The following is a 19,257-nucleotide window of genomic DNA, read 5'->3' as shown; positions in this document are numbered from 1 at the left end:
TATGTAAATTAAAAATTGTTATTTTACGGTGATAATCTTGTTTTCTTGTGCCCAATAATGCATAATTTCATTTGATAAACACGTTTAGATTGAATGGTAATTTATAATTAGTCACAAGAACGTCAAATCTGAATCACTTGAAAAAAACACGGGGGTGCTTAACTTTTTTCCAGGTTTATATTTTATTCATAGAGAATTCCTGACTATTTGACAGTTCTCTGTCACCATAAGTAGATTTATAGCTGTAGGTAAATGTACATCTTTTTCTAAGAAGGTTAGTTCATAATGAAGTTATCAAATAACACAACATTTCAATGAAGGGAGCATTCAATATTTTCAATGAATGCAGAATAACTCATGAGCATATTAAGGAAAACACAGAGCTTTGGAACTGCAACCAAAGAAAATTTGAAGGGATTCCACATTCATAAAGTGAAAGGGTAGTTATGAAAGAGACCCATCAAACACTAAAAATGCTATTATGATGAAGTTAGGCTTATCTCCTAATACTGTTAACAATTTATACTCATTTGAAACTGAAGACAGTTCACAAGCCAAATATTCACAACCTTCTAACCACATCCTAAAGTCAATGGCCATTTTTATAAAAAGATGGCCAAAGAAACTGGAACCACAATAATTCCATCTGACCACATACTTGTCAAGTCCTGTGTTAAAGTTCCAATGGGCTTTTGTGTCTTTGCTCTTTTAAATCTAGTCATGGAAAAGTCTGTGGAAAGTATGTTAAGATATGTTATCTAAGATTGATCATTTACTGTAGCTTGTTACAAAGGGAACTGTGGTATTTTTATTGTTTTTTTTAATGGGAAAACTTCAAGCTGATTGGCCAAGAGCAGTTCTGGTTATAATGCTTTTTTTAAGAGTGAAAAGTCAGAGATGTTGGTTTTACATAAATTAAGGGAAATTGTACTAAATTATTCCCAGCAAAAGTACACAGAAAAAGTGTTAATACAAGCATCTCTATGTGTAGTATATGTCTGTTAGAACAGCAGAAGTTTAAGACACAGGCTATTAGCGAGTCAATATAGCAATATGTACAGCAGAAGTCCTTAATAAATTGTTATCATAATGAGATTACTTTTTCCCTCTCCTGGAAATGTGTATTTTAATTACAATGAGCTGCAAACTTACCAAAGTAGGTTAACCAGAAAGCTTCAAATTTACATGATGGGCTTTGGGGATAATTTCCTGCCTAAAATAGTAAAATAAAAAAGATATTAATATATATTTAAAAACTAGAAACACTGTACTTACAATTCTTAAAACTTCTGATTATCAACTAAGAAGAAACAAAGTTTGACATGCAAAAGTGTATTCTGGAAAAAATACCTACTTATTGTTATAGATGTATAGTATCTGGCTTTATATCATTGCATTCAGGTATTATAGAAGTTTCACATACACAACTGTGTGTAGCGACTACACACATTTTCCTCACTGCATAACATTCCTAGTAGTAATGGTTCTAAACTTTATTTTAACCTCTACTAGAAATAAGCAGAAAATGATGCAACTGGTAAAAAAATGCTTGCAACAGTGAGCAATGTCTGATGTACAAATAATACTAAAATTAAATTATTAACTACATGAGCTTTATAAACATGTTTAGCACCTTATGACTTGTTGAGGTACCATCAGTAAATAGTTAAATTATCACAGGTGTGGTTGCTCAACCGACTTCTATTACTAAATTTAGACAAACAAGATATCGGATTAAATTTCTGACCCAGTTCATTTGTATTTTGCTTCTTATAATATACACACCAATGCATTTATTCCATGTAACTTATGTGTAGTTCCAATTTTTTTTCTTTGTTTGGCATGTTATTGCTTGTTTAATTTTTGAATTAAGTGTTAAGTACCTAAAACTTGGCCTTCTTCTTAGTTTACATTATAAATTTTACTTGCTTTTGATTGTACTTATAAGTTTGATATATATTTTAGGTCCACCTGATGTTTATTATTTATGTTTACAAAAACTGAGTTTGTGACTTTTGAGGATACCTTGATTTTTGTCTCAGACAATTTTTGACTTACTTAACCTTCAAAACCTCTTTTTCTCTATGTTTTATTTCCAATAAATCTTTATTGTTTAATATTTTTAACAAAAAAAAAAGGTTACATTTCATGAAAGCACAATTAACATAGTACCATTACACATCAATACATTTTTGTGAAGTTACCATTTAATTTCAATCAAGAATGGACCCCAACATTTGAATATGCAAGGTTATTTTCTGAATTTCTTCACTTCTAAAAAATATATTTTCAAATGTCACAAAAAAATGAAATGCTTTTTTTTAGATATCTGGATTATCTATTACTGTGAAATACATGTACAAATTTACTTACAAATAGATATCCAACACTTGATAAAAATGCAGCCATAGACAAATACAGGATCAGTCTCTGTAAAAGTATTTCTGAGCATTTTAGTTATAACATTTAATGGAAAATAACAAATTAATAATATAGGTGAAACTTCAAAAAAAAAGATCATAATTTAAATAAGCAAAATTTCTATGTAAATAAAAAAGCTTTTACATCTCTAAATTTATTCAACACAAAAATCACCTAAAAATCTATATTACTGATACAAACAGCTTCATTTTTTATTATGTTAACCCAAAAACTTATAGTACATAATCTTAGTAATGAGTCTTCACCTTATTTACTTGAATTATACACATATGGCATGTATCACTTAAAAAACAATTTTACAAGCACAAATTCTAAAAACCAAAATCTATCCTAACAACTCTTTTTTTTTTATAATACAGAAGTTTATTCAGAATCTATATTAGCTATCTGCTTATCTAATTACTTTACTTATACCCTTTTGCTGCAATTTAGTGTAAGAGTGGTAGTTTGTAAATTCAGAAAACACCTAAAATTGACCCTTTCTCAGAGAGTTATATTCTACAACACTTTCTGAAGCAAAATTCTTGTATTCGATAATTATAAAAAAAGATGTAATGCATGAAGTTATGAAGTTTTCATGTTTCACAAAAACAAATATTTGTATTGCTGAACCATAATAGTGAAGCAAGGGAAGACACATGCTACTTTACAATCTGTTACAAGTTGTCCACTGGAAATAGTGAAGGAAATTAAACAGCAGTCAATTGCAGCTAATGTAGAAATCTCCCTTAGAACTGTAAATAAGATAATTAAGTAATATATGAGCCAGAAGGAATACAGACAGCATGTAAATAATGCATTACTCTATCAAGACAAAGCAACCAGCCTTAAATTCAATATGCCATTTGCACATGATTCAAATACAAATTGGAAGTCATTCATAGGGACCTTACATGGACTTATGTACCTTGGGCTGTTCAAAAGGTCTTCAAAAGTTGTCATTATTTTTTCCCTGACTGTTTAATCTATGTATCATTGAACAATTACCTATTCCACATGAAATATTATTCATATATTGTTTGATAACGACACACAGGCTTTATGTTAAGAATCACAGTTTTCTTAAATATAATCTTTCAAAGTTTCAACATGAATGTTCACACTATTCTTGAATTATTGATACTTTATCAGAACATACACAATATAGGTAGTTTATCCATTTGTTTATGATAGTGCGTACTGATCACATTTTTAATACTAACTTAACTCACAAAAAGGTTATTACGTCATAAGCAACATTATAGATTTTAAAATTTGTGATTATTATGTTTTGACTTTTAATACACAGAAGGAGTATGCTGTAAATTGGAATATTCTTTAACAAGCATGTTTCTCATATTTCAAATATTTATGAAAGCAATATTTTCTGGTGTGCACACATGCACAAAACTTTCAGCTGCTAACCGTACACTATAGTAAACTCATACTACTGTTATCTAAAGAATGATTGCACAAGTTAAAATCATCCACTGATCCAGAGCATACTGTATTACTTTCACACATGCTTTGAAACTATGCATATGAAGTTAATCTATATCAAAAGTATTGAAATCTTTGAATTAATGTGACCATACATTTATTGATCAATCATAACAGAAAATATTATCATGTTTATGCAAGTTTTGTTTGGTCACAAGATCGCCAGATTATACTTGCAAATACCCAAGTTATAAATTCTAATTATACATACAGGACACTTCATACATGAAATCAGACCTGCTGACAAAACATCCATTAAGTTTATAGTTGCATTATTCCTGCACATTCACAACGTACAATCATACTCATAGAGTCTAAGGTAAATGGTACAGACAAATGTTATTATATGCAAACATGTTCATCACTTACAGTGATACTGCATTATAGTATCACACCTCTCAAGTGTCAAGCTTTTCATTTTGGTTTTACATAATATTGTTTATTAGATTAACTAAAAATTGCTACTAAGTAAAATGTTTATGAAAAGTACTTACATTATTTTCATTCTGGTATAGTTCTTGGATTTAAATGCAATGACAAACACTAATACATTACCCATACCCAACAATACTAGCATTACACAATCTCCATAGTAATTAATATCTAGACCTCAATACCATACCATGGTCTGAAAGCCCACAGCTTCAAAACAATGCCAAAATTATTAATCCAATTCTATCAAGTTGTGTATGCTAATTTATCTGCAATCTTTATTCTTTTCTGTTCCTAACATTTTGTTTGTTGCTTCACAAATAATAAATTTTCCTAATATATTACTCAGATATCTGTAATAATAAATTATAGATTATTAGATAAACATGATGTATGCATTAAACTATAGAATATTATGTAAAAATGGTGTATTCACTAGTATAAGTTCAACTATTTCTACAAATATTATTGAATGATACATAGTACTGTTTTCTCAGAAATTCTTACATATTATTAGTTACTGTCAATGAAAGATTCCATGTTTCAATTTTTTTAACTCATTTATTTTTTCTGAAACTTATTATCATCTCCAAATTATAGATATTATACACTATCATCCATATTTTGCTTTATATAGGTTTTCCTTAACTGGTACTGATGATATTCTACTTGCCTCTTAGAGATATAATCTATCAATAACCAATACTTAATCATGTATGTTTTATAATGTTATTATGAAATAGAAGAAAATTATAGATGCATTCTGTCAGATAATTAATTGAATAAATATAATTATAGATATGAAATAAAAATAATAACTCCCCAGAACTGTACAGATTTGTTCTATTTTTAAACTGCCAAGCTTTACTAAAAAAATTAAACTGTTTGTTTTCATTTTGACATCTTTCATATATCTCCTACACGAACATGCCAATGACATAATATATTCAGGGTATAATGTATTCCTTCTATGACTACTGTCATAAGGACTATTTTAGTAATGTACAAAAATTTGTAAGATCAAAGTAATATAATTTGTAATTCAATGGATATTGCTTATCTCTAACTAGTAATTTGTTCAGGAATTTCAGGCTGTAGTAAAATGATACTCCATGAACTTGTTTTGGGAAGATGAGAACAAGTCTTGTCAAGAGCCTTTACATCCCATTCAGGTGGGAACCTTGCTAATGTTTAAATAATCTATTATGGCTGCCTTCATACTCCATGACAATTAATGGTAACAAAAAAGACTGATGTAGACAATCAGTGGTAGAAGAAGAAACTGTAAGGCTTTTATTACTATAACAGCTCTGTATTAGTTACTATATTTACACATACATACACACACAGACATAAAAAGAGTAATTTATGTAGAGTAATAAAAACCCTTATACACAGTAAGAAAAGGATATATGAGATCCTTGGAAACTACAAGCTTCATATCTTGAAAATGTAAAGGTTGAGCTCACTTGAGGTGATAAAGACTATCAAATGAATCAGATACTGAATGGGAGTCAGTAATGAGTTAGGAGCCTGACCAGACAACCTAAATGAGCAGACTTCCAAAGGAGAAGTGAGGTCCATAGCAAATGTATGCTTCCGAAGACAAGGATAGAAGATGCCAAATGCCCAGGGAGTGGTGGAAATGCAGATCCATGAGTGCAGTCCCTGTGTGAATGCCCTCAGAACTTAATAGAAAATAACAGGCAAGATCCCTGAATGACATAAAAAATTCTAAAGAGAAACCATGTAGGACTCAAGGGTCTCCTGCAAAGTGAGTCCATTGGTGGCAAAGTTCAACAGGAACAAAGCTGAGAGGTGGTTTCAGAAGCTACTGATCACAGAGCCCATGATAACAGAATGGTGTCAAATGGGGACACTAAGAAAAAACAAAAAAGAGCTAGACTGCAGAAAACAGGGCATCTTAATAAGGTAAATCCAAGAATCAAAAATGTGAACTGTGCAATAGCTGAAGCAGAAAATAGACATTATGAGCTGAGATGCATGCATGAAACTCTCCCAAACCCCAACATACAAAATTGAAGTAAAAGAAGAAAACAATACAATTTCTATGAAGAAGAATCTGGAACCGATAGGTTTCAGAAATTCAGATTTAAGAAATTCTATCCAATAAGATCCAAGATAGTGAGAAAGAGAGAGTGACAAAAAGGTTGTTTTTTTATGTGGGTCTAGTATGTCCATGGTATGTAGGCCTTGGTCATTTTTGTAATGATGAAAAGTTCAATTAATTATTAAAACACAAAAATTAGATGAATAACAATGGAGAATAGTTCTGTCAAAAATAAACTATATCACACACTCTGGAACATGCCCCAAATTTCATAATTTGAAGAAATCAAATTAATGTAAGAAAAGATAATAATTTGTCTCAGAAGTTCTACTGGAAATGAATACAATTTTATATCTCTCTTACTTGAAATCAAGAAAATAAAGGTTTGTTTGTTTGTTTTGTAATTAAGCACAAAGCTACACATTGGGCTATCTGTGCTCTGCCCACCATGGGTATTGAAACCCGGATTCTAGTGTTGTAGCTCCATAGACATACCACTCTGCCACTGGGGGGCAAAAATAAAGGTAAGAAAGAGAACACTTCAAATGAGAACTAAAAGTTCAACATAATAAGTGTACAAATTCCATAATTTGTGATGAAAAATATATCTGAATTACTAGCAGTGTTGAACCTTTGGTATACACAATATTGCATATTGAGGATGTTTTCCCCTTCTATTGTTGGAGGGCTATAGTCTAATGCTGGTTGCATCATAGACTGGAACAGCACAGGGTTATTAGGTGTAAGGGTGGGAATTTCATTCATATGCTTGGTGGTGGTTTTGAGATAATAGCTATCTGTTCTGTGGAATGTTGGAGTAGCATTTCTGAATATATGAATCCTGATGCTAAGTTTTATTATTTTAGCACAGCACACAATATATCTTTTACACTTTTATTCTTCCACATATGTTATTATACTATTCTTCTGTAAGTATTCAAAGCAGTTCAAAAGCAACTTTCCTCATCAAACCTGAATTTTCTGTGACCTACCTATGATGTAATATATGATTCTGTAATGCATGAATGCGTGTGATATGGGGAGTCCTATGTAAAATACATACAAATATATCAAAGTTGATTAAAACAATGAATTACATAATAAATAACATAAAAAATCACTTAACTTCATGACTGACACAAAAAGTTACAAGTACCAAATCTTTTAAGTATTTTATAAACAAAATAAAAAGATAACTTTGGCTAACCACTACTTATTAGTAAGCGAGTTCTTCAAATTTCAGTGCAAAAACATTTACCATTATTAATATGTTTTCATGCCCATACAAAGCTTTATCAAGTCATTATACATAGTAACCAGTTATTGTACTATCAGCTGGTCATCTATGCCCAGGATAAAAGCTTTGAACATAAAGAGAAAAGGTGTTTTAATTTAAATATGACATTTAGGTTAAATATGTAAATGAATAGATTCTAAACTAATGTTTCACCAAGAAAAATACAAAGTTTGTATTTGAACTTAAGGTAACATGTTCCAATATGGAGGCCATCAGATTGAAAAGTTACTTTGTTTTAACAATGGATATCTCCTTGGCTAATCAGCTTGAATTTTTGGTTTATGTACAAACTATGTAAAAACAAGTTTAACAACTGTTGAAGAGTTAGCTGAAGTCAACAGTATTTTTGGTTGTACTCTAAACTGAGTAATCTAAAAGTAATTTTTACTCGAGCATTTATTTATTTATTATACTTCATTTCAACATAATTCTGTTGTAATACCTGTACATATATGTACATATGGTAATCAAACTAGTGAGAAAAAACTAAAAGGTACATTATATTTTGATATACATCTACATTTGTTTTAATATGGTTCTTCCCAAACTGGGTTTATGAAATTTAAACAAAACAAACTGTTTACATTCCTAACTAATAAACATAAATGATTAAAAAAAATATAAAAAGTACTGAATCATATTTCTCTACACTTATGAAATCTTCACTTTGAAAGTTTATTAGCACTGAAAAATCTATATTCATTCTTTTCAAATTACCTGTGCAAAAACTTCATACTTTTTGAAAAGCCATATCACTCCAACAATGAAGAGACTAAGAAAAAAAAATTAAAATTACATCACACCACAATCTTAAACAGTAAATTCATTTTCTTTTAATAAATACATTTACAAAATTAAAATATATCACTGGTGACCAGAAATGCTAAGTAAATTGCACAATGTTCAGTATCAGTACTTCTATATAAATTTTATATCATGCTTACAAAATATCTCAAAAGACAGTCATGGTTAGAGTTCAACGAGTTAAATTTTCCTCATACTGTCTTCCAGTTATTGGAAGTAGAATACTTATGGGAGCAAAAACATCTTAGAATTTAGCTTGATGATTTAAATAGTATCCAAATACTGTATGTGAACTTTGCCGATTGAAAAACTTTTTCTGAATTAAACATATCTACAATAATTTAAACATCAAGTAAGATAAATGGTTACATAGTTTCAGGATTTATACTTCTATTTTAATCGAAAATTATTTTAATCGAAAATTATTTATTTTTATGGCTACAAATAAAAGAAAAAATATATATACAAGTAACTGTATCACAAAACGTTGAATGAAACTTACCATCCAATTATAGAAAGAGTTGCTGAAGTATATCGAACACCAAGGATTATTTCCTAAAAATAAAGCAGTGTTATTTTCTTCTTAAATTGATTTTTAAGGTTTTACAAAGTAACCTTCATTACTCACAATTTTTCTTTCTATAACACCATTTTTTCTGTGATAAACTTTACAATAATTTATTTTTGTCTTGAAAGCAGTTATACATACTGTATTTTTAAATTGTTTTAAATAAAGGTTACATGTAATTTCAAATCAAGCTACCACTACATCACTACTGACTGGTGTAAGAAGACAAAAACTTGTTTCTCTTACACCACATGAAAACATTTATATTTTAAATTATGTTCATAATATTAAATACTTTTATAACACAGAGGTGATCATAATCAACATTTGAAAACACTTAAGGAATTCCATTATGAGAAACAAATAATATATATATAAAACTATTTTGAGACTAAACTGTTAAATTCTCTTCCTCTTCACTTGAATGTGTTAATTTTCATGCTGGAATCTATAAAAATACAGATTATTAATTTTTCTTAACTAACTGAAAAAAGCTTCTCAAAATAAATAAAAAGATTAAGTTATATTTATAAAAACAATACAAGTGGGATTAATATTATCATTTTCCTAATCTGAAAAGGTATTTCTGACAGATACTGTCCTCTATACACACAGCGTCTATATCCCTCACATGTCTGCCTATGAAATTTGTATTCCATTAGCTTTGATCTAACTTCCACCTAAAATTCACATGTTTATATGAACTGTACTGGTGCAGTTTGACAACACTATGTGATAACTGTCCTCCACCAATAGGAGGGCAACACAACCTCCATGCTCAGTAACTCCCCTTAAGCACTTTCAATCAAAATAGTTTTATTCTTAGATGATGCATAAAGAAAGTGCGATGGATGGTGGGGAGGATGGGTGAGTTTGTTTTTTAAATTTCGTGCAAAGCTACACGAGGGCTATCTGCACTAGCCGTCCCTAATTTAGCAGTGTACTACTAGAGAGAAGGTAGCTAGTCATCACCACCCATCACCAACTCTTGGGCTACTCTTTTACCAACAAATAGTGGGATTTACCATCACATTATAACACCTCCGTGGCTGAAAGGGTGAACATGTTTGGTGTGATGGGTATTTGAACCCGCGACCTGCAGATTGCGAGTCAAGTGCCCTAACCACCTGGCCATGCCGGGCCTAGGATGGGTGATATCAGGAAAATGTTAACTTCTGCGATGATACCTCACTTCTACACACAAAATAGTTAGAATCCCACTTTGAATTGGTGGAAGGGCTGGTGTGGCATTAAACCTAGTTGAGCTCTCTTTGAAAAATGCCTAAAGGGAAACACATGACACCTGATGGCTGGGGCTTCATAGAGACAAACTCATGGGAGATCGTAGCTCATCTCCACCAGGGTATTCTCTCCGTTCCCAGAATGTTAAGGAGGACAGGCAAGTAAGCCCCAAGTGTTGCAGGGATGGACAGAATGAGAACATGACCATCTGAGCACCTTCACATGAGATTGGCGATCCAATAGGTTAGGGTTCGAACAGACATATGTGGTGTGTTTACCTCAACTCAAATGGACAGACTCAGGCTGCAGGAGGAGGACACATTAGCTGTTTGAAAGGTGACCTGTATTATACTGACAGTGTCACCATCACTCTATTTCTCACAATATTGTGCTGAGATCAATCAGTAAGGAACTCTTTAATGTCCACCATTACAAAGGCTAGAAACTGGTAAGTGACAAGGACACTTGAAGAAGGAGGGGAAAATTTGCATTAGGGAGACCTAGAGAAATGCCTGTATCCCCCTTCAGATGTCTGCCAGAAAGATATTTTACTGGTAGAATCTTTTACTGGTAGAATTGGAGACCTTGAAACCCTATATTTAAAAGCCGGCAAATGCAAGCCAAAAAAGTAGGCAGTCACTTCTCTGGTGCAAGCTTTTTCCATGATACTCCATAGAATGGTACAGTCTAGATCAAGCAATTGAGTAATTTTGTATATCACAAGGTTTTAGTGGTCTTGTGGAACATCCCATCTCAACAGTGGGCATTGTTAGGGCCAGAGCGGATGGGTTGAGTGCTTTCTGTTACCCCTGATCAAAATAAGATTTTAAGAAATAAGCACAGCATGGGAGAATACACCAGCCACCTGGTCAGATACTGTTACATGGAAAGGGAAAAAAAAGAAAACATACTTACCCATTTCAAGGATGGTGAGGCAACTGAACAATGGCAACCCGAGTGAGGTGGGGGGGGGGTCAAAACCTGCAGGAAACAAAACAGCCCAATGATGAAAATAGTGAACAAAGAATGTGGGAGGAGTTAGCTACATGCCCACCTGGAGGATCTCATTCAAGGGCTAGCAAAAATGAGAAATAAGAGAGTGAACCAGGAGATGAAGAAGATGCAATGAAATGTGAACGAGCCTGTAAGCATCAACATCCAGAGAGAAATATACTAACCAGGAGAGCTATCAGACCCAACCAGTAAGGGTAGAAGGTGAGAATTCCTTGTATGGAGAGGGGTCCCAAGGTAGAAGTAGATGATGGTGGGAAACCCCTAAAAGAAGTTTGTGCCCAGCAACACTGAACAGTCCAAAACAGACATAGGAGCTGGTCTGTAACAAGCATAGAGGTGTGAAATAGAAGCAAAGGAGATAGGAGAGAAATAATGATCACCCTCCCAAGGGGCTGGAGACTGAGGAAGAAAAAATATACCATGTAGAGAGGTGGAATGGAGTGTATCAATAGAAGTATCAATAGCATAGATATCTGAACAATGACCACTGGCAATAACAAAAAGGAAGCAGGTCATAATACCAAGATGGTAGAAAGAGCAAGAAGTCTGTGGCTTGAACGGGGCAGGTGTAATGGTACAAACTGGATTTTGATATGTGCAGTGGACAGAGTACAGATAACCAATTGTGTAGCAATATTTCAATCACTTATATAGTTAGAATAATCAAAAATAGTTATAATTGGAAACAATAATTTTAACTACTTGATTATTTTCATGAGTCATAATACTAATCAATTACAGTGAACAAAAAATTATAATGAAAAATCGTAATGGCAATATTTCAATTAATGAATAGCTGAAATAACTGGCAACTAATAATCAGAAATACTAGCTGATTATTTTTGTAATATAAGTTAATTTATTTGTAATTTTGATTAATTGATTATAGTATGTGAAAGTAATCAATCTGATTTATGCTCACAGATAATTGAATTATTAATTAAGATAACTGCCCAGTTCTAGCTAGTGTCCTTACACAGTCTTCATAGACTCTTCTACTCTTAAGTTGGCAACTAAAACAAACTGACATAAGAAAGTGATCTTGTACTGCATTTTTTAAAGATAAAAATTAATAACTTAATTCAGTTTATTGGCAAACTTATGCTATAAACGATAATGATTTTTACTGTCTTTCATATGATAATCTGCTACTATATTCATAGAACAGCAGTCAGAGTATGATAACTTTGATGACAAGGAACCTACGTTTTAGAAATTAAAATTTTGTAAATCACTCGAATAGGTAATGAATAAAATTCTATTATAAGTGTACCGTGTTTTGACAAGATTATGTCAGCTTCAGGTACCCAATGATGACATAAATCTTGTCGAAACATTGTACACTTATAATCAAGTTTTCTTCATTACCCATTTAAGACATCTCCAAACTTTTAACATAACAATGTTTAGGGACAACAGGGGACCTATTGGTCCAACTCAGCTGTCCCATTTTCTAAACTAAACTATCATATAAATAAATGCAAATCTTAAAGCTAGCCCTTATCATTCATACAGTTATCAAGCTTTCTTTTAAAACTCACTTAAATTTACTGCCTCTACAACATCCGAGCATCCTGTTGAAAAATAAAACTTGTCTCAACTGAAGGTGACTCCTACCTTACCAAAATTTATATTTGTGTCACATAGTCCTACTATTATTGCCATTAAGTGTGAAAAAAGAAGATACATCAGCACTATCAATTCCTTTTATAATCTTAAATACCTCAATCAGGTCCCCTATAACTCTTCTTTTGCAAAAGAAAATTTCAGAGGTCTTAATTTTTCCTCACAGAATAACCCATCTCAGGCACCATTCTAGTAATCCTCCTCTGAATCTTTTCCAACAATTCAATGTCCTTTCTAAGGTAAGGAGCCCAAGACTGAACACAATACTCCAAATGTGGCCTAACCAGTGACCTATATAATGACCTCTTTAGAATTGTATTCACTATTTCTGTAGTTACAACCTCAAATCCTATTTGCCCTACCACTAGCAACACCACACTGCTTGGGTGGTTTAAGAGACTGATCAACCATTACACCAAGATTTCTTTCTTTCATGACACTGTTAAAGTTATTCTCATCCAAATTATACTAATAATTCAAACTATGATAACCCACATGCATTATATTGCACTTATCATAATTAAAACCCATCTGCCATTAATTTGCTCAACTCACTAACTGATCTAAATCCTTTTGTAAATCAGCAGCATCCTCTTCACAGTTAGCAATACACAAGACCTTAATATCATCAGCAAATTTAAGTAATTTATTGACCATACCTTCATCTATGTCATTGATGTAAATCAAAATGAGCAAAGGCCTTAAGAGTGAGACCTGATGTACACCACTTGCGACATTAATCCAGTTTGACTGAACTCCATTTGTAACAACACTCTGCTTTCCTCCATCCAGCCAGAAAAAGCAGAATTTAATAATCCAGCCATCTCATAATCATCAGATATAAGCCTTCCTTTATCATCCCTCAAGGGTCCTAACATTTTGTTTACCCTTAATGTACTTAAAGAAATCCTCACTGTTAATTTTTACATTTTCAGCCAACCTTTCTTCATACATCCTTTCTGATGTCCTAATTTCCTGTTTGACCAACTTTCTTGATCTTCTATAATCTTCTAAGTCTTCTGTTATACTAGTCAATTTAAATTTATTAAATTTGCAAAGCTTTTCTTTAATTTCATCTCTTATACTCTTTGTGAGCCAACCTGGTTTTTTACTTGCAGCCATCCTTTTCTTTCTATAAAGAATATGTTTATCTTGAACATTTAGAAATTTATCCTTAAAAAGTTTCCACATTTGATCAGTGTCAGTATGTTAACTGTTTTCTAAACAGTATTTTTGCTGGTTGAATTTATAAACCTCCCAACCTGTAGTCCGTTGAATAGATTGGAAATTTGCACAATATACCATTATTTTTTTAATTCCTTAAATACAATTATACAAAAAGAACACACTAAATCCACTGCCCAAATAGATGCAGGACAGAAAATTAGTGCCATTTGAAGGTAGGATAAAAATACATTGATATAAGGTCATTTTCTCTTAACAACTTGCTAGTTACCACCATGGCCTCATACAACAGTGGAACACTTAAAATAGCTGAATGATGCAAACATAGGCAAAATAGGTAGAAGTACCTTTCTTTACATTTAGATGACAACTGCCATTCAGTAAGAGGAGACACCTTCTATTGAGTGAGACTTTTTCATAATTACTTGGCAACAGATGTTAATTGAGTATGGGTCACTAATATATTGTTATGTAAGCTCTAATACTAATGTGACTAAATTAGTATTTGTCAATAATTGCCTATAAAACATTCTGAAGCACAAGCTGTTACTACCATACTTAGTTACTTTGGTTTTATTCTGAACTATAACTTAGTACTCCATCTGTCACTAAAGAAATGTTGAGGAGATGGGCAAAAATATACTTATTTTTAATATTACATAAGTCATAGATCACTAAAACTATCAAACTTGGACTTGATATTTAAGACTAATGACATGTAGGTAATTACGTTTGAATAAATTACATGCATTGACATTCACAGTGTTTACTGAGTATGATGACAAAAAGCTTGAAATAAAAAAAACAAAATTTAAGATACTGAATTTAAAAATGTAATGGAGTAAATGTTGATGTAACTTATTTATTCAAATCTTAGAGCAATATGTTTCACAACTTTTAAAATTCAGTAGTAAAACTTAGCCAAATTGTTACTGCCTATATTACTTTGGGATAAGCGAGATGAAATACACACAATTTTAGTATCTTAAAATATTTTGTTTAAAAATGCATGATATTTAATTGCATTTAAACAATGAATTTGTACAACGTTTCTTAAAGTGAAAATATCGCTATATATCAAAATATTCATTTTATACTACGTTATTGATCTTAATATGTCAACAACAAGAAATAAAGATTATGAACATTTGGTATTTTGAACCAGAACATTTTGTGCAGCACAAGTGCTAAACTGTCAGGTTTAAGTATAGTTGTTCCTAATTTTGAACTACTGCCCAGAGAGGGAGCAACCAGTGACTAGCACACCTGCCATCTATAATGACATGGTTCTCACTCTTATAATGCATCCAAAATGTAAGAAAATATACAGCAACATACTACAGTATGAATGTTAAATTCTGATCCACAGTCTGGCATACTAAATACTGGACCATGTCCAGGCCAAAATGCAAAAATTATGTTGGCAAAACCTTTAATAAAGCTACGTATTACATGTATACATACAGAAACACCTGGAATAGTGCTTAAAATGTACCTATTGTTTTGATTTTAATAATAAGATACATTTTTTAGCACAGGGGGTTGTCAGCAATTGAATACTGTAGACTTTATCACTCCAGGTTCTTGTGACCTACATACACCAATTTATTTGTAAACTGGGCATCTTTTAACTTTAGTGAAATAGTTAAAATAAAAACTGTCATGTAAAATATTTGAAAATAAAATATGAAACAGGTGATTTTTACATATAAGTAGGATATATACTTATTTATTATCATTTAACATATGCAAAATTAAGTTACAGTTAATTTTAGAAAGAGTAATGTTGCTACCAGTAGCATATCCTAAATTTGCTGATGGGGAAATAAATAACTAGCAGCCATTTACTAATGCATTAAAAAGTAAAGATTTTGAAGCCTGCTATGTGTACCAGTGAACCTATAAATACAATATGTTTTCTGTTTCTGACAATTAATAAACAATCTGGATGCAAATACTCTATGCTGCATGATTGTAGCATGTTATACTTACAGTTTGTTTGTGGTTATACACGTTTTATAATTAGTAATTTCAAAGTTAGAAATAGAAGTATTTTTAATATCACTTTTGGTACATATAAAACTTTACAATTAACATTCTGTTTGAACTTTCAAGACCAAACGGTTACTTCAGTTACTATGTTAAAATAATATTTGAAATATCTACTTCCAAAACCACAAAGCCCTATCATAAAACTATTATAAGTTGACTGCATTTTTTACGTGGACTATTGATACATTCATTACAATTTGTGTACAAACATAAAATGTATATAAATACAAATGATAGAAAACAAAGTTATCAAAGCAGAGGACCTAATATTAATAAGTAATATTTTAAAGCAGAACAATTAATGAACTATGAAACAAAATAACAACTCAGGATGTTTTCAAACTCAAATGTTGACTAGCTCAAGCAAGAACTATTAAGTGAATGGATAAAAAACATAGGGCCAGTCAGCAAAGTTGTCATAATTTACTGTATAATATTAATAATAATACTTACACACTTTTGTTGGTGCCCTCCAAACAACGTACACCCTGGACTTGAATCGGTACTCATTTAAATTTTAAACTAACTTTCAGGTGGGCAGAATTAATTAATTAATGATATAGAAAGAAAGAGAAAAACACTTTTAAAAGTAATTTCGAGAAAGTTTTTCTTAAAAATTAAATTATTTTATCATCTTAAATCATAATGCTATCAAATGTTTTCAGCTCCCATTGGCAATAACATAGTACTTAATTACTACAAAATACATATGTTTTACACGCACAAAGTCATTTGACTCATGGGGAATACTCGTAAGAACGTACCAATTCTCGGTTTCATATACATGTTCACAAAGTTATGAAACACAAAAGAAGTTACAAATTTTCAAAATACATTTATTATAAACAATATAGACATTATTGGATTTATTTTATCAAAAAATGTCGAATATTTTCATATTGCTTTCCTTATAAACCATACAAACTTTAATGGATTTGATTATTAAACATATCAATAAATTTCACACGCACAGCATTTTTTGCAAAGGGTACATAATAAATACTATATACACACTGATATATTTCTTTTGAGTTTGAAGAACATACACACAAAAGACTTATTAAATTTAAATTGGAATTGGAATCAGTTACTACTTCAGCTATTCATGACACACAAAGGGAAAAAATCCTTCATAGTTAATGATTTCGGCATAAGATAATAAATAATCTAATTTTACCGTTAAGGATTGAATATGTGAGCCACTTACTACTATTTTTCCTAAGTCCTTGAAGAGTGGGCAGGTGCCAAAGAATCAGAAGTTATCAAATGTTACTCCTCTTTTCAAGACAGGTAATAACAATTGTCCCAGTAATTGTAGGCCTATTATTGCTTATATGAGGGTAAGTGTGTAGATTTGGTGTATCTGGATTTTCAGAAAGCCTTTGACAAGGTACCAAATAAAAGGCTTGTAAAAAATGATCTCCTTAGGTGTGGAGGATAAGTTAGCTAATAGAAGAGTGGCTGGATGGAAGAAAGCAGAGTGTTGTTACAAATGGAGTTCAGTCAAACTGGATTAATGTCACAAGTGGGGTACCTCAGGTCTCAATCATAAATACTTTGCTTTTTTTTTGTATTTATGTCAATGACATAAATGAAGGTATGGTCAATAAATTAGTTAAATATGCTGATGATATTAAGGTCTTGTGTATTGCTAACTGTGAAGAGGATGCTGCTGATTTACAAAAGGATTTAGATCATTTAATGAGGTGGGCAAATGAATGGCAGATGGATTTTAATTATGATAAGTGCAATATTATGCATGTGGGTTATCATAGTTTGAATTATTAGTATTGTTACGACAGCGGAAGTTACGTAACGCTAGTAACACGTCATGAGATTCTAGAAGGATCATATTTCTTGTGGCTACTCTAGTCATGTCTACGCGCCCTCTATTCTTGTATATAAGTGCGCCAGATAAAGCGAGACAATTAATCTGAATTGGAATTGCAGACTGGCAGAGATAGAGACCGACAATTGAGTCAAGCGTGGTAGTGACCTTAAGTAAAGTGCGTGAATCGTTGGGAATTATAGCGTGTGTTTAAGTTAAAGTGACTGTGGAAATTAAGTGTATTGCAATTTGTATTGAGAAAGAATAAACTAGTTTTATTTAATAAAGGACTTGTATCGCTAAAGATTCACCCGAAAGAAATTATACGGGAAATTAACAAACGAACACAGAAACGTAACAAATTGGTGTCAGAGAGTTGGACGGAAAAAAATGGAAATGAGAAGTGGCAAATCAAACTACAGCTTAGCAGATTTGATGGCAGCAATACAAGAACAGCAAAAGAAACAATAAGAAGGAGAAAATAAACAAGAAAAGAGATTACAGCAGTTGTTGGAGGAAAAAGAAAGAAACAAGAAGAGAGATTAAAGCAGTGGCAAGAAAACCTGCAACAGTGGCAGCTTGAACAGCAAAATAAACAAGAGAGATTACAACAGTTGTTGGAAGAAAAGAAAAGAAACAAGAAGAACGAGAAAATAAACAAGAAGAGAGACGACAGCAGTGGTTGGAGGAGAAAGAAATAAACAAGAAGAGAGACTACAGCAGTGGTTGGAGGAGAAAGAAAATAAACAAAAAGAGAGACTACAGCAGTGGTTGAAGGAGAAAGAAAATAAACAAGAAGAGAGACTACAGCAGTGGTTGGAGAAGTAAGAAAATAAACAAGAAGAGAGACTACAGCAGTGGTTGGAGGAGAAAGAAAATGAACAAAGAAAGACTACAACAGTGGATGGAGGAGAAAGAAAATAAACAAGAAGAAAGTCTTCAACAATTGAGAGAAAATATGAGTGATCCAGTACGAGAAAAACCACAGGAATTCGATGGGAAGGCACCGTGGGAAGCGTATAGAGCACAATTTGAGCTACTGGCAGAGATGAATGGATGGACAGAGGAACAGAAAGCAGTATATCTGGCAACGAGCTTGAAGGGACAACCACTAGAAATACTTGGAAAGCTGTCAGCAGATGACAGACATAATTATAGAGCACTGGTAGCTCTAGAACTCAGGCATGGAACCCAAAATCAGTCAGAAGTCTACAGGG

General features: G+C 32.0%; 1 protein-coding gene across 2 annotated transcripts in view; it reads right to left on the bottom strand.

Moving 5' to 3' along the window:
* The window catches only part of LOC106464692 (cyclic AMP receptor-like protein A), a 41,704-nt gene extending 24,762 nt beyond the window's left edge, over window positions 1-16,942 (bottom strand). For both annotated transcript variants that reach the window (XM_013924849.2, XM_022392459.1), the window contains exons 1-5: window positions 16,666-16,942; window positions 9,028-9,080; window positions 8,439-8,493; window positions 2,374-2,430; window positions 1,153-1,213 (exon numbers count right to left, since the gene is read on the bottom strand). In XM_013924849.2, the coding sequence (XP_013780303.1) occupies window positions 1,153-1,213; window positions 2,374-2,430; window positions 8,439-8,493; window positions 9,028-9,080; window positions 16,666-16,722 (283 nt within the window). In that variant the 5' untranslated portion in view covers window positions 16,723-16,942. The remainder of the gene's footprint in view (window positions 1-1,152; window positions 1,214-2,373; window positions 2,431-8,438; window positions 8,494-9,027; window positions 9,081-16,665) is intronic.
* Window positions 16,943-19,257: the final 2,315 nt, after the last annotated feature.

This window comes from Limulus polyphemus, unplaced genomic scaffold (assembly GCF_000517525.1).
Source record: "Limulus polyphemus unplaced genomic scaffold, Limulus_polyphemus-2.1.2 Scaffold1720, whole genome shotgun sequence".
In the NCBI taxonomy this organism is placed as follows: Eukaryota; Metazoa; Arthropoda; class Merostomata; order Xiphosura; family Limulidae; genus Limulus; species Limulus polyphemus.
The sequence above is the reverse complement of the archived record's forward strand: the minus strand, read 5'-3'. Positions and strand labels throughout refer to the sequence as shown.